The sequence below is a fragment of the Lutjanus erythropterus genome, chromosome 18, assembly GCF_056507025.1.
Source record: "Lutjanus erythropterus isolate fLutEry1 chromosome 18, fLutEry1.hap2, whole genome shotgun sequence".
Lineage (NCBI taxonomy): Eukaryota > Metazoa > Chordata > Actinopteri > Lutjaniformes > Lutjanidae > Lutjanus > Lutjanus erythropterus.
In genome coordinates, this window is record NC_139334.1 from 37,351,365 (window position 1) to 37,367,869 (window position 16,505).

At 40.6% G+C, this 16,505-nt stretch overlaps 1 protein-coding gene across 2 annotated transcripts in view; it reads right to left on the reverse strand.

The window, feature by feature from the left end:
• Positions 1–16,505, reverse strand: part of setd3 (SET domain containing 3, actin histidine methyltransferase) — a 40,778-nt gene that overhangs the window by 15,229 nt on the left and 9,044 nt on the right. For both annotated transcript variants that reach the window (XM_084742249.1, XM_084742248.1), the window contains exons 5-7: positions 15,612–15,684; positions 14,940–15,196; positions 2,001–2,059 (exon numbers count right to left, since the gene is read on the reverse strand). In XM_084742249.1, coding sequence (XP_084598375.1) covers positions 2,001–2,059; positions 14,940–15,196; positions 15,612–15,684 — 389 coding nt within the window. The remainder of the gene's footprint in view (positions 1–2,000; positions 2,060–14,939; positions 15,197–15,611; positions 15,685–16,505) is intronic.

Here is a 16,505-nt window from a genome sequence, read left to right on the forward strand (position 1 = left end):
CATTCCAAAATGTGAGTACTGTACATAATGAATAATTTTATGGTTCCTCTGCATTCTGTTGACTGAAAAAAGAGCACAGCGCAGCACCTGACAGTGTTTTGAAGATGACATATTAGGAAATACTACTACCAATACTAACTTAAACAAAGTGCAGTACCACACTGCACATTACAACATGAAAACTTCCAGCCAACTCTGAGTGTACAGCAGTGTGGATACTGATGGATCTCACTTCCACTAGTGTCGCAGCAGAGGGCTGCGGACACAGTGGGGATGGGTATCATTTAAAAAATGTTGATACTGGTTGCTTGTTCAATATAAAATGACATTACACATTACTGCATGATTTCACACTTCAGAAGAGGAAACTGGAAGACCTGCTGGAGAAACTGTTTTTACCTGCAAACTTTACTCAACCTGATAACTGAACTAAATGAAGACAGTGATTGAATATTTGTACAGTACTTGACTATAAAGATACAAATACATGTCCAAAGGAACATTTAGAATAAACAGTGGTCTGCCTGATCCAATGGTGAATAAGAAGGGTAGAAGTTTGTGATGTTTGTGATGCTGGGAAATAGTGGCAGAGGAAGACGTCTTACTTTCTCTATGCAAACAAGCAGCTAGCTCAGTCTGACAACCGTCCACCATGTTAACTCTCCTTTTACCTGACAGTCTGTAAACAACACCATGTTAGCTATCAGAAATGTTTTATGTCTTAGCTACATGTTATTCACACCCACAGCACTCAGCGCTCAAGAAAGCTCTGGCTCCACACATATACATTCTGCTATAGAGGAAAAAAATGCCCTGGCTTATTTGTATTTCTTTAAACCAATCACAAGTGTCTTGGGCAGAGCTAAGCCCTGGATACATGACAGTGCTACTACAAAATAGTAGTGAGGGAGAACTTGTTTTGGTGTGACATTTGCATGTTGGGACATGGGCTCTGGCATTAAAATGATTACATCACTGCAAAAGAAAAGTGTTTGTTTTGTTGGTTCTGGGCTACTACAGAAACATGGCAGAGCAGCATGGTGGATCCATGGAAGAGGAGCCACTGCTTCTGTACATATAGGGCTTGTTGTAAGGTACCAAATACGCAGTGCTTCTTATTTTCAGGTGATTATTGACCATTAATTTGAATTATTAACAATAAACAATTGTTAATAATATTTAATTTCTGTCATATTCTGACAATAGACCCTCCTAAATCTTACAGACTAGACCTTTAAGTGAAGAAAAGGTTGAGATCCCCGGATTTATTGTATCATGCACATAAATGTTCAGCCTACATGGTGACATGAACATAACCACTTCACTACAACATTACCTAAAACAACATAGTCTTCTGTCATAAGCTTGACTCATAAAATCTTACTCAAAAAGGCAGACTGAAGTCTTTCAGAATCATTAAACCAGAAGAACTTAATCCAGTGTCCAGTTATGGTTCATACTGAAATTCAGTGAACTAAAACCATGAGTAATTGGTGTAACACACAGAGCTCTGAAGTAAGAGCTAGAGGACAGTATGCCCCTTTCTGCTTCCTTATTGGCAATTTATTGTAAATAAAAATTTGTGAAGCTTCTTGTCTGTATTCAACCCTTATTTGGAGGTTAACCTACATGGTGCATTAAGTCAGTTATGGTCCCTCCTCATCACACAAACACAGTCAGTACAGCAGGTCACCACTGAACCAATAAGACAGAATGTAATTTGTTTAATTGACAGTTTGGGTAATAATTTTTACTGTCATCGAAGTCTGTTTACAACCTGTTTGATCATCTGCTCATGTTGCCATGTTCCCTGATATTATCATCCAGCCAAGTTGTAATAAACCAGAGTGCTCCCTTTGCATTTGCTCCAGTTTATGGGAACAACATACCCAAACAACTAGATGATGTGAACAATCTAAAACAGCCCATTTTGCATGCACACGCACACACACACACACACACACACACACACACACACACACACGCACACGCACACTGACCTGTAGTCATCAAATGTGAAGCTGTCCTTCAGGGGCAGTTTGCTGGCTGCTGGATGAGTCTGGGGATGGAGGGAAGGTGGGTGAGAGGAAAAAGAGAGAGAGAAGCAAAAACACAAATCAGAATGAGGAGTTTCATTATGCAGGTATGCTGGAGGGGGGCTGCCTGACAGGGACGCCTAACAAGAAGGACTGGGAGTAGGGGGCCACCACTGGGGCACGCCTGCATGTGTGTGAGTGTGTGTGTGGTCCGTTAGTGCAGTGTGACACTCGCCCCCCCACATACATCACTGTCAACTTAATTTGTTGTGGCCAGCAGCCGTCATAAATCTGCCTCATCAATTTGGGCCTGAAACAGGGTGTGTGTCTGTGTGCGTGTGTGCTGGAGAGAGTGGGTCCGTCGATGCCGTGATCTCCATAAAGCCACAGCAGTCACCTACCAGAGCCATTTACAGACGGTCCTGAGCTCAAGCTGGAGAGAGACAGAGAGGAGTTCAGTGGAATGCATAATGAAGAGAAGGAGGAGATGGAGGGAGATGAAATAGAAGGAGGGGGCAAAGAGTGAGAACTGAGTCAGGAGGGAGAAAAGTGAGAAAGGAAAAGAGGTAGCAGGGGATCTTCAGTCAGAAAAGAGTCTTTGAGGATGAGGAGAAGCTCTCATTCAACTGTAAGAACGTTAAAAGGACCTGACATTATCATTTATCATAGGACTGGGCAATATATATCAATATGATAGTGTATCATGATCTGAGACTATATATCGTGATAGATTTTGGATATCGTTGTAACAGGATATAGCAACATTTTCCTGGTTTTAAGACTGCATTACTGTAAAGTGATATACCTTTCTGAACTTAACAGACTGTTCTAGCTGTTTTATCACTTGCCTTTACCCACTTTGTCAGTATATCCACATTACTGATTATTATTAATCAAAAATTATCTTCGATTTAAAAGCACCAATAGTCATCCCTATAATACTGTCACATTATCTTTATTTGGTCAAAAATATTGTGATATTTACTCATTTTATCAAGTCAGCAGATTCCATCCCATGGAGTGCACAATATGTTGTCCATCACAACCTACATGATCAATAATTATCAGCTATAATACTTATCATTATAATTATCATTATCGTGAGCTGTATCACCCAAGCCTAACTTATAATTTATCAATTATTTTAATTTACTGATCTAACATGACCACACAGGTCCCTCTGCTTGTTAGAGCCACAGACAATATAACAAAAAGTGGATGCCTCTGTAAAGTCACCCGCAGGTTTCTGAAGAGCCACAGACCTTATTTACAGCAGACACTTTGACATGAAATAGTAGCGTAAACTAGCACTTTACTCGTGCCTAACAGTTGAGCCCGTTGAGCCCGTCAAGCCCCGATGCCAACAAAGTTCTGTCCAAAAACAAACCCAAACCCAAACCTCATTAGCATATTTCAGCCTGAACCCGATTACAGCCCGTCATTTTTCTTAACAAGCTTCCCTCTATGCACCAAACAATAGGAGTTTTTACTGACAGGGACAATACATGGGGCAAAATGGAACTGGCAATGACAAAATGAAAATAAATAAATACATAAATAAATATAGTCCAGTGAGAACCCACTGTGAGCCTGCGAGAAATAAGGCCTAACCCAACCCAAACATCGGGTCCCGTCAGGTTCAAGCACAGATTTTAAGCTCTAGAGTAAACACAGGTGTTATCAATGACACTAATTAAGGTTTAGTTCCATTCAGCTCACTGGACAGGCTCTGCTATACTAAATGGATGGCACCTTTATTAGCGTCGTTGGTAACACCCGTGTTTACTCAACTTTTTAGTATCAGTAGGGATGCTGTGAGAAAGTCTCAGCTCAGTGTGGTGGCTCCATTTTGGCAGTGCCCGACTCGGCTAACTTGTGGCTAATCAAAAACTAGGCAAAGAGATGGAGCGTGGGTGGAGCTGAGGCAGCCAAATGAAGTGGCTACCTAACAGTCAAACATCGGATTTTTAGAATAAACGAATAGTTTGATGTTTTGGAACAGGTACTTGCTAGTTTTCTTGCTGAGAGACAAAAGGCTGGGCATTACAATAAATTAATTAGCTTTTGCATGATGTAGATATGTCTAAAACAAAGTTATTACAATGCATACAAAGATTTATTTTCAGTTAAAGGGTAGCATAAATGGTAGCTGTCTTCACTCACAATGGGCCAGTAAGGGCCTGTTGTGACTCCTGGTGGCTTGCCAGCTCTGGAAATGAATTTGAAAAAGACTGTACACACTGTTCTGAGGTCTGGGTCTGTGTTTGTGGACAAGGTATGATCTGTTGTTATGAAAAAGGAAGCCACAGGAGTGGACTGAACAGTGCACATTCTACTTTGCTTGGGCTGCCACCCTAACAGGAGATCACACACACTAACAGCAGGAACAGATGAATCTGTGTGAGCACACTTAACTGTTATCCTGCTGAAACCTCTTACCTGCACTCTGCTTGGTACTTAATGTCCCGTAACCCAGATTTTTTTTTTTTTTTATATACTTGCAGGTGGTGCAGCTCTTTTGTTATTCTTGTTTGACATGAAGTCCTAAAAATATGTTTCAATCATGTTTTATTTTCCTGAATTTGGCAGAAAAAAATGAGGAAAAAATGCAAGTGATAGTGCTTTTATGTCAGTGTGTTTCATACAGAGTTGGAGTGAGGTCATGGTTAGCCTAGCTCAGCATAAAGTGAAAAAATACATCTACCGACATGTGTAAAGCGCAGTGTGGACATCTGTATACCCTCAGTCTCTTGTGACCATTACATATAGACGTGATCTACTGTGTGGAATGCATCCTCCAAGTTGACTCGAAAGAACAGTATAAGCACCTGTATGGGACTATAGTACAGCCTTAACCCGTACCCTAACCTTAACCTCTGACCCAAAAATCAGCCTTTTTGGGTGTCATTCCCACTTAGCTGGTCTTTAGTCTGAAATGTAAAAGTAAAAGTAGGCTAGGTCAGAAATACATACACACCAGCATTGTGTGTGTGTGTATGTGTGCGTGTGTGTGCCGAGCATCCGGCAGTTACACTGATTCATCCCTACAGATGAATGCGGAGGATCATACCCGTCAAGTGAAACAAAGTGACCAGGCTTCTATCTCACACACCTCACACAGAAATGATTCTCTTTGCTCTGTTTGACTCTCTCCTACTGAGGGTAGGGGGGTGGGTAGTGTTTGGAGGTTATCGAGGTCCAGGTCATGATTATCAGACTGGTAAACTGTTTCCTTCATCTCAATTATCATGGTGATTCCTGACCAGGCAGGAACATGAAATGCCATTAAGTTGACATCTACTTATTCATCGACAACAGAGAATGATTCTTACTGTATTTATACAGGAAAAAAAACACAAAGGCAGACAAGTCTATATACAATGACTGGAGCCTGCTGACTGGCCAATTTAAGCTCATTGCAGATTTATCGCCATCACTGTGCAGGTCAGCTGATAATGACAAGAAAGTGAAGCAGAGAAATGCCAAAGGTTCTGAAACAGTGACACCATTCTATAGAAAACTGTGGTCTTGGCAAGACTGAGGAGAAAATCAGACAAGCAGACATACTCAGTTACAGTTTCACTGAGGAGCCTGCAGGAGATGGACACATGGGTGTAAAAAACAGGTGAATGGACTACACACACACACACACACAGACACACACACACACACACAGACACACACACACACACACACACACACACACACACAGCATGCTGAGCTCTTGATGCATTACCATCCAAAGACAAGGGTCATCCATCATGTGCCACCACCGCCAGAGAGAGAGAGAGAGAGAGAGAGAGAGAGAGAGAGAGAGAGAGAGGGAGAGGGAGAGGGAGAGGGAGAGGGAGAGGGAGAGAGACAAAGAGACAAAGAGAAGGAGGGAGAGAGAGAGAGGAGAGAGAGAGAGAGAGAGAGAGAGAGAGAGAGAGAGAGAGAGAGAGAGAGAGAGAGAGAGAGAGAGAGAGAGTTGGAGGACACGGACATGTACACCAGTACAGATAAAGTCTTCTAAATCAATGAATGGACAAGACACCACATATTGTAAAAACTCATGGGTATTTTCCATCAGTGAAGACTGCTAATTGGCTGAGTGTGGGTGGCCAATCAAAGCCAAGATTAGAGACGCGACAAAGAAGAAATAAATGATTTCTGTGCTGTACCACTGTGGATGACCAAGAGATTAAAACAAGAGATGAGGGTACTTAGTGTGGTATTTATAGTTTATCGGAGTGCTATGGAGCAAAGTGCTCATGGGATGCACATACATATGATCACACCCACCAATGGAGTGCTGCAGGGATGACATCTTTTTGTAGGCCAAACCAGAAGTGAACATCTCTCTGGTTTCCCCTGCACAAGCCAAAGGGACTTTGGATTACTGCAGAAAAAAATCTCTGTGGTGAACAAAAGTTTTTTTTCAGTTTTTATTCAGCAAGATAATCTTCACCACTTTTACGATTTTTGAAGCAACATCTAGAAGTAAAAAACACAAGTCACCACTAGTGTTCGACTGTTGTGTCATTCAACAGCTTGTAAGCAACAAACACACATGAAATTCAAGTTAGGGATATTTACTGACATTCTATGTTGTAAAACATAAAAATCTCTTAAGCTTCCTGTTCACCACAGACCTTATTTCAGACATCAAACCAAAAGACCCATTCAGAAGCTCTGAAGCTTCACAACGTTCCACTGATGAATAGCTGGTAGCAGCAGTCATCAACAAAAATGTGCAAGGCAGCTGCTCCTTAGCAAACATGGAGGTAGAAAAAAACAGCATTTAAAATATATAAATCTTAAATATGAAAAATGCGTGCAAATATTTTATTAAGTAGGAAATGCATTCAAAATATTTGTGAGACTTTGAAGATTCACACAATGTCTTTAAGGTCAGAAAGATTGAATGGAAATGGAATGGAATTCACTCACTGGCCACTTCATTAGGTACACCTTGCTAGTACTGGGTTGGATCCCCTTTTGCCTTCAGAACTGCCTTACTTCTTGATGGCATAGATTCAACAAGGCATTGGAAACATTCCTCTGAGACTTTACTCCATATTGACATGACAGCATCACACAGTTCCTGCAGATTTGTCGGCTGCACATCCATGATGGGAATCTCCTGTTCCACAACATCCCAAAGGTGGAGTACAGTGAACTCATTGTCATGTTCAAAAAAACAGTTTGAGATGATTTGAGCTTTGTGACGTGGTGTGTTATGCTGCTGGAAGTAGCTGTCAGAAGAGGTACACTGTGGTCATAAAGGGATGAACATGGTCAGCAACAATACTCAGGCAAGCTGTGGTCTTTAAAGATGCTCAGTTACGGGCCCAAAGTGTACCAAGAAAATACTGCCCACACCATGACACCACCACCAGCAGCCTGAACCGTTGATACAAGGCAGGATGGATCCATGCTTTCATGTTGTTTACACCAAATTCTGTCCCTACCATCTGAATGTTGCAGTAGAAATCAAGATTAATCAGACAAGGCAACGTTTTTCCAATCTTCTATTGTGTGAATTGTAGTCTCAGTTTCCCGTTTTTTGGCTGACAGGAGTGACACCCGATGTGGTCTTCTGCTGCTGTAGACCATCTGCTTTAAGGTTCGACATGTGTGTTCAGAGATGGTCTCCTATACAACCTTGGTTGTAACGAGTGGTTATTTGAGTTACTGTTGCCTTTCTATCATCTCGAACCAGTTTGGCCGTTCTCCTCTGACCTCTGGCATCAACAAGGCATTTTTTTGCCCAGAGAACTGCTGCTCACTGGATATTTTCTCTTTTTCGGACTATGCTCCTCAGAACACCTTTAAGTTATTACTGCACTGAGCTGTGTTTGTCTTAACAGCTACTAAAAAATGTGTAACAAAATGGGTAGAATTAAGTTGGGGTGTGTTAAAAAAAAATAGATTCATCGATATGAATCAATTTTTCTTTTCATGGTCCAATATCGATTCATTAAATCTTAAAATTATTTTTTAATATACGTCTTTTCTCCTGTGGATCTTTGGTACAGCCTGCAGTTTTAACCCTCTTAGTCTTGTGTGACCAGCCTTCGGAGCGAGACCTGCTGCGGGATTTTGCTAATTTAAGTGTGTTGGTCAGATAATGTTTAATAAAAAGTACATGATTAATGTAACTGCTTTGGGCATATGCAAATCATATCAAATCAGGACCTTGTGACTTGAATCAGCTTGATTTGGGAAATCTTAACCGATACCCAGCCCTCTAATCAAGCAAAGCTTACAGTGTCCTGACCAGAGGGGTGTGAATAAAGGAAAAGCCTGGCTTATTTGATAAGTCTGGTTCATTTAAGTGAGACATCTGTTCCATGACTATGGCTTAAAGGAATCCCTGTTCAGCAACCATGGTAACTGATACCACTGAACTAGCCTGCTCCATGGTAGGTTGACTGTCAAGCTTAATTTAGCTGTATGTTAGTAACAGTCCTCTCAAGTCTTTTTGTGCTCACATCACTTCTGTCACTGCAGAAACACAAGTAAGTTCAGACCTTTTTCTATATGAATTTACATGTTGCTTTTTATAGTATAATTTATAGTATAAGAAAACGTGCCAAAGTTGTTTTGAAGTGAAGAAAAGAAGGAATGAGAGAAAGAGGACAACATGTAGGTCAGCCTTGGACTGGAATCGAACCTGCTGCTGAGGCCTCAGTACATGGAGCTGATGCTCTACCAAGTGAGCTATTACGACAAGGCAATGCCCACTGCAATCACACTATGGTGGCATTTACTCATTCATTTTGATGATTGTGTCAACAGAGGCCTTTTTTCATGATTAAACCTTTATATTCTTCATATAGTTTAACCTACAGAGTTTGTTTCATAGCTGAGAAGATAATCACTCGCATATCCTCTTCTTTTTGTTGCATCTTATCCTCTTTGACAATCAGCTGTTCTGGGCAGCTTCTGATCTCTATGCACACTCACAATGCAGCTTGTTTTAATCTGGCCTGAGTTAGAGTTAGTTAATTCAAACCAGGCTTTTTCCCTTAAGCACAGACTTATTTATCAACCTTGATGGAATACTCCTCTGCTCTCTACTAACACACAAACATGACATTTATATCAATCTTGTCATCTCACTCAAGGAAAAAAATCAAATAAACTTCCATTTTACCAAAATATTGAATGAACTGAAAAAAAGAGATAGACATACAGGTAACTGCTGTGATAAAGAAGCAAAGATACCAGACTGAGTGCCAAAGTGATGAAACCAAACATCTGAAATACAGATTATTACCAGTTTTTAACTTAAACGGTCACAAACATCTCCCGTGACTATCCCTGTGATAATAAATGGTTGGTAGACCAATCTGGACATGCTAGAGGCACATCTCTGTGTTTGGGAGAATGTCAGTAATGGCTGTACCTGTCTGTACACATCAGCATATATCAGTCTGTGTGGCTGATCATACATCCAACATATCGGAAAGACAGAAGAGGGGGAGGGGCTCAAAACGAGAGAGAGAGAGGAGTTTTGAGGAAGGTACATTCAGGTCAATTCAATTCAAAGCCAATGTGACAAGCTAATTTTCCAGCCCGGTCATCTGAGGAGGGAGGGGAGGGAGGAGGTGGGACAGAGTGAGGGCCAACACGACAAAGGAAGGCTGTAAGTGTAAGAGTGTGTGTGTGTGTGTGTGTGTGTGTGTGTGTGTGTGTGTGTGTGTGTGTGTGTGTGTGTGTGTGTGTCTGTGAAGAAAGGACATGTATCAAAGATGAGGGGATAGGACACACACACCCTCCTTTCTCAGCCTCCATCTCAAGCCAAGTGCAACACAGAGCTGTGTGTGTATGTGATGAGAAAATCTCCTCTCCTTATAGACAAAGTCAAACTCAGAGGATCATTATTAAATAAAGCACTCATCCATCCAAACCTCACAGTTCAACACTTGATGAGTTGACTGTAAATATATACATATAAGGGTGGAATGATTTTGCAATAATTTGGATTATTTTGACTGATACTGCAATTGTTACATGATTTGCAATATTAGAGGAATCTGTACCAAATGAAGATGCTTTGTTTTTTTAAAAGTCTGTAAAGTCTGATTTGTAGGACAGGACATCTCTGCCTCACCACATTCATTCATTCATTTAAATGTTTTTTTGATACATTTTGCCTTTAATAAATATTGCACCTCATGCAATTTGAAAATTGCAGAAAGCCACATTGCAATTTTGATAAAATTTCAATTAATTGTAAATCGCTAATACACATCTCATGCTATGTAACTATAACACAACAAAACTAGGTTCCGATCCCCCTCTATTACAAAAGACTGAGACACATTACAGGAGAATCATGTAGGATGGTATCGCATGAATTATCAATGATAGTGCAGTTCCCATATAGTTGAATTAACCATCTACAATCTAACCTACATAGCGCACAGAATAGTAACCTCAGGAGCACACACACTGAAAGTCACTTGTGTGATAAACTGTTTTTTTTTTACTATGGCAAAGAAGGCAGAATAACACAGAAGGATGGTCATATACCTTTATCACATCAGCCACAGTCACTACCAAAGTCCACTCCTTAACAGACCAAGTGGTGCAACAACAACTGGCATATCAGATGAATACAGGACAAATTTACACCTGAGCTCTTCTGTACTTAAAGGGATAGTTCACCAAAAAAAGTGGTCATTATCTAGTCACCCTTATGCCAACTGAAGGTTGGGTTTAGTTTTTTTTGTCCATAAAACACTGCTGTTGTTTCATAGAAAAACCAAACAGTGGAAGTGAACCAGTTTTCAAATGTGAAAAAAACAAAAAAGAAACATAAAATCCTCCATACTCTTTGTCTGGTGTAAATTCCTAAAGCCCTGACATGCCAAGTTGACTTGAAAAACATTATTTACACCATGTTTCTAGCCTGAATAAGGTGTATGTGTATGATGTGAGTAAGTGAACAGCATGTCAGGGCTTTAGGAGATGTGGATTACACCAGACGAGCAGTATGAAGGCATTTTATACTTTTATTTGGTCATTTTTTTTACATTTGGTCAGCATTCACTTCCATTGTTAGGGAGATTCTGTGATGCTGTTTTCCTGTGAAACTCAGTGTTTTGAAGACTAAAAACCTAAACCTGACCTTCAATCACCATAAGCATGAGTAGCTTAGCATTTTTGACTTTTCTTTTTTTCTTGTACACCTGCTTCAGGAAAGTCAACCTTTTTTAAATAGGCTGTTTGTACTGTAACTTATCATCTGTTTCTAGACACTTAATGACACACAGACACAATCATAGAACATCACTTAAACATTCTTCCATCAATACTTTCTTTGTTCTAACGTCACTTATAAAACACCATTAATCCTTGAAGCAGGATGTCAGCTGTATATGACACATTTACAACTAACATTCACTGTAACTCATTGGTGGGCTTGAAGAAGTGGAGGAATAACCAGTGCACTTCTCCTTATTTAGCCCTTGTTTTGATATAAAATAAACTATTACAAATGCAAAATAAAGTGAATCTAAATGAAAAAGGCAACAAACTAATCAAACACACCATCTAAGATATTCCGGCAAATTTGTGTCTGAAAGAAAATATTCAGCTAAATCCAGATATCAGGCCTGTTATCTTAACATGCACAACAAAAAACATTTATTCTGCTGCCTGTACATTATTCAATTCAAATAAACACTTGGTTGCTAACAAAAAAGAATGGATTCTTTGAAAAATATTTATTTCAGTGCTTCTTTGATATAGAAGAAATGTGTGACTTCAGAGAGAAGGACTGGTGAGTTGGGATCAAAGCTGAGCTGTCATTTCACCATGCTTCAGATTAATAATGGGACATTATCATATTTTCAGATTACTATCCCACTATCTGTTGTCTGGGCCTGTTAGCCAACATTTCATCATATACCATAATCACTGTCTCCGGATCTTTTAGGCAAATTACACTGGACTGAAAAAGTCTTGTGTGATCACACAAAGAAAAGTTCACAAAATGTAATCTTTTCTCTAATTGAAAAGGGGCACTGTTCATTTTGAGCATGTAAATTATTTTGTGATACATCAAATTATGATTAGAAGAAGTTTATATGCCAAAATCCAAAGAAGGTAAAGTGTCAGTGACCACAATCCTTAGTTCAACTGTAACAATAGATCAGACACTGGCTGCACTTCTGCTTCATACTTAAGGTGTTATTCTATATTCTGGCCCAATCTCTCCCCCTCCTGGTCAGGATGAAACATTTCAGGCTCAAAACTGAACTGCTGCTCACTACAGGAATGTTGGAGACTGAAGCCTCAGACTGAAGTTCGCAAACAGCTGCAAATGTCTGTTGGCCAGGCAGGAGGGAGGACTTTATATCCTTTTTATGGAATACTTTTTGGAGATTCTTTTATTTCTGCCTTTTAGCCTCCACTTGATAGGACAGCCCCAAGCAGCAACAGCACGCAGGCCAGAACCAAACCTATGGCCACTGCTGAAGACTCCCAGCCTCTGCACAAAAGACACGCGCGCCACCAACTGAGCCACCAGGGCACCTCATTTTGATGTGTGACAGTAGGAAAAGTACAGGTTTAAATAATAAAAGGAATGACGTTTGAGTTTCAGGGTTCTGTGTTGCTGCTGCTGACTGGTTTCATTGGGACACATGAATGGTACAGAGCCATCATTAATGCCATTTGTAACACCTGTGCTCTAAAAAAGTCTGTAAAAGAGAAAAAATAAATAAGGACGTCCCTCAATGGGATCACATTTTCTCTTCTTCTCTTGTTGAATATGTAACATTGAGATAACTAACCGTGTTAAAGTATGTTTAAAAAAAACAACTAAAGTTGTTTAATTTAAGTTTATTAAAAAATGTCACTTTTAGGCTCAGATCTCTTTACCTAGCAGAGTTCTGAGATCGTGCTGGTTTGAATTCAGCAAATTAAAAGAAGAAAAAATAGAGCGAACAGATAATATAGACTCGTTTGGAAGTCTTGTTTTAAAGTCTTAAGAGATTCTATAATTAGACTAACCATGTTTTGCATTTACTTGAGCTAAAGTACAAAATGCCGCTGAAATATTCCTAATTCCAAAGCCTACTTTAATAAAACTAACAAAGTATCAACAACTTCAGCAACTTCATGTTCTTCTGAGGCATGGTAGTGCTGATTTCATGGCCCTGTGAACCCACCAACCCAACTCCATCAACCAATAAGAATTATAAAGGTGTATCGTCTCTCATCCAAATAGGTGCACTGGAGCCAAACAGATCTCACACACACACACACACACACACACACACACACACACACACACACACACACACACACACACACACACACACACACACACACACACACAGGTCAGAAATGTATGGATGAACACTGGACCTCAAACAAGATCATTTTTGTATGCTTATCTTAAATTTCTCCTACTTTTTTTTTGTACAGTGGGTTCGTACCAACATGCCACGTCAGATTCGAAGAATGCTCCTAACTTCAGATAAATGTGTGAAAGATCCACCTGTGTGTATTTGAGTACACGTGCATGAGACTTGGAAATGAGCATAATTAATGCTCAAATAATACCATATATGGCCGCGCTTCCTGCTTCACATGTCAGGAAGTGTTCATTCATGGACATCAGAGAGAAAAAGAAGAACACACACTTCCAAACTTAGTTTGGAGTTTGACGTCCTGCTTTCAAAGATCCGTAAAGGAAAATCTGTCATTTAAACAGCATCAGCAGTGGAATTAAAAGACTAGCTAAAGCAAAGAAGTGGGAAAAAAAGGAATGCTATAATGCCATCCAACAGGATCACTGTCACTGAAATAAAGAAGAAATGTCTCAATATGAAAATGACTTCAAAGGAAAAAAAAAACGACTCGTCACAGCCATAGTAAGGGTCGATCAATAACTGCAGCAGGAGGAGAGGGTCAGAGGAAGTCAGCATCATGGAGACAAAGTACAGAATAAGTGATTCTCACTTTAACTTTGTTTAGCTTTCCTAAAGAGGCAAGCACCAGGCAGAAGTGGATAGAGTTGCTTTTTCCCGGCCAGCAAAAGAAAAATACCTCAGTGTTTGTCTGTCTATGGCACTTCACAGGGGACTGTTTTGTCAACACGGGCCAGTACAAAGCTGAATTAGCTGGTAGCCGGGCTCGGCAGCGCTCGCCAGCCTTTCGGAAGTCCTCGGGAGTGTGACCAATCACAGCGGAGTGGGCTCGGCGGGAGGCATACATGGAGGAGGGCCGGGGGGTGGAGTAAATTACACAGACCGTTTTCGCGGGATGCAGAAAATACAAGGAAGAGATTCAGCGAGAGGCACAGCGTCCTGAACATCTACAAAGCGTTCTGTGCGGGCGATGGTGTGTAGCCGCTCTATAGGAGTCCAAAATCAAATACAAAGGCCCGAAAATGAGTATAATAGGTCCCCTTTAAGTTCATTGCTGACGCCGTTGAAATGACAAATTTTCCTTTATGGATCTCTGCAAGCTGAATCAGACATGGCATGTTCATAAAAGCTCACCTTACAAAGAAAAGTGAGTGAAATTTAAGATAAGAATATGAAAATGTTTTTCGATGAGGCCCAATATTTGTAAGACTGCCCTGTTTGCAACATTAAGGTCCTCTGACAGTCACGGACTGTTTAAGTGGAGGATTTTGGAAGCAGTAACAGAAGTTTCATTCACATTTCAGGCCAATTTGAGTGGCCTACTACAAATCTTTCTACCTCTGTAGTACCAGTGTTATGTACAAAAAGAGGTAACATACAGACCTGCTAATTCACAACAAACATTTTTACCTGTCAGCAGGTGTAATGAATCACATTTAATAATGGCTTCATTCCATTTAGAACACCACTTGTCATGGCTAAATGTAAAAAATATCTCCAGTGTGTGTGTGTTTACAGAGTGTGTGCCTACCTGTACCAGTTTGTAGAAGTAAGCGTACTGGCGTGCAGTGTTTTTGTACTGGTTCATAACGTCCTGCATCGCCTGTGTGCCCAGCAGCAGCTGCACCTCGTCCTGCTGGTAGTACAGCGGTGTGTCATACTCCTGAGGAAGACTGCGGACGTACGGCTGCCAGAATGAAGCAGGGTTAGCCCGTTCACACAGCAGGTGGAAGGCCAGCGTCACGTTGCCCATGGCCTGTAGGATCCTGTCCTGGCTGTACAGAGGACCTGAGACATGGAGTATACAGTCAGTTACAGCAGAACAGAGAGCTACTTTATGCTGACTGAACCTCTTGTTTTATTGCTGTTGTATACACTGGAATTTAGACACAGTGAAAGTGAACAAATGTTCTACTAATCTGTGCTGGCAGAGACTGGACAAACAACAGCCCTCTGGGTACTGATTTGATGACTTGCAGTTTGTACATCTGGATGAGCAGGTTCAAACTTACAGCTACAGTATTTTTCCATATTAGGACAGTCTTCACATTGACATATTCATGTGAATGCTATTAACGGTCAATTCTTCACGTGAAGTTGAATCAAACATAGATGTTGTTTTTCCTGTTTGCTCCTGTAATGACACCGTATCCTCATGGAGTCCAGATAGTTTGATGTCCTACACTTCATGTGAAGTCCTTACCCAGTAAAGAGTTCTGAGCTGACTCCACTGTCATCAGCATCTTCCTGGGAATCCACAGGAACAGTTCTTCTGCCTGCACACATGCGCGCGCGCACACACACAGACACACAGACACACAGACACACACACACATACACACACACACACACACACACACACACACACACACACACACACACACACACACACACAGTCAGTGTAAGTATTATTTGACCCAGTTGTGACAGCTTTGTGTGTGTTTATTTTTATTTTGTTTAGTGATTTTATTATTATTATTTGTTATTAAGATCATTTTTTGGAGTGCCAGCCCGGTAAAAAACAAAAACTGTTCAGTCACACACATGCAAAATCAACCAACACAAGGGGATTGCATGTGAGCAGAAATCCTCATACAACCTTGACATAAATAAACATTTTCAGCAGAAGACTCAAACACACCACTTTGCTTTTCAAAAAGTAACAAATGCAGTAATCCAAGAACAGTGGCACTGATTTTCCAATAGATAAAACCATAAGAAGGTGAATTTAAGAGTCTATTACTCAGTCCTTCTTGAGAAAAATAAAATATATATAGTGAAAAAACCAATTTAGAAAAAGAAAAAGCCCACTGGTTGTGGGCTATAAACACCAAGGACAACTGTTGTTTCTAACTGCTCCAGACTGCACTGCAAGGAAGACGCCACGTGTGACGCTGTGTGACATCAGATTAATGTGATCCAGCAGCAGATACTGAGCCAAACGACACACGAAGAGGCTGGCTGAACAGCTCATCACTTTGGCAGCTTGGTACACAGTGCAGCTAACTTGCTCAGCCTCCGTCAAGTTACTACAAGTGGCGGGAGGGTACTGTGCTGTGTAGCCAAAACTCCCCTTCTTTAACAGTCACTAGAAACA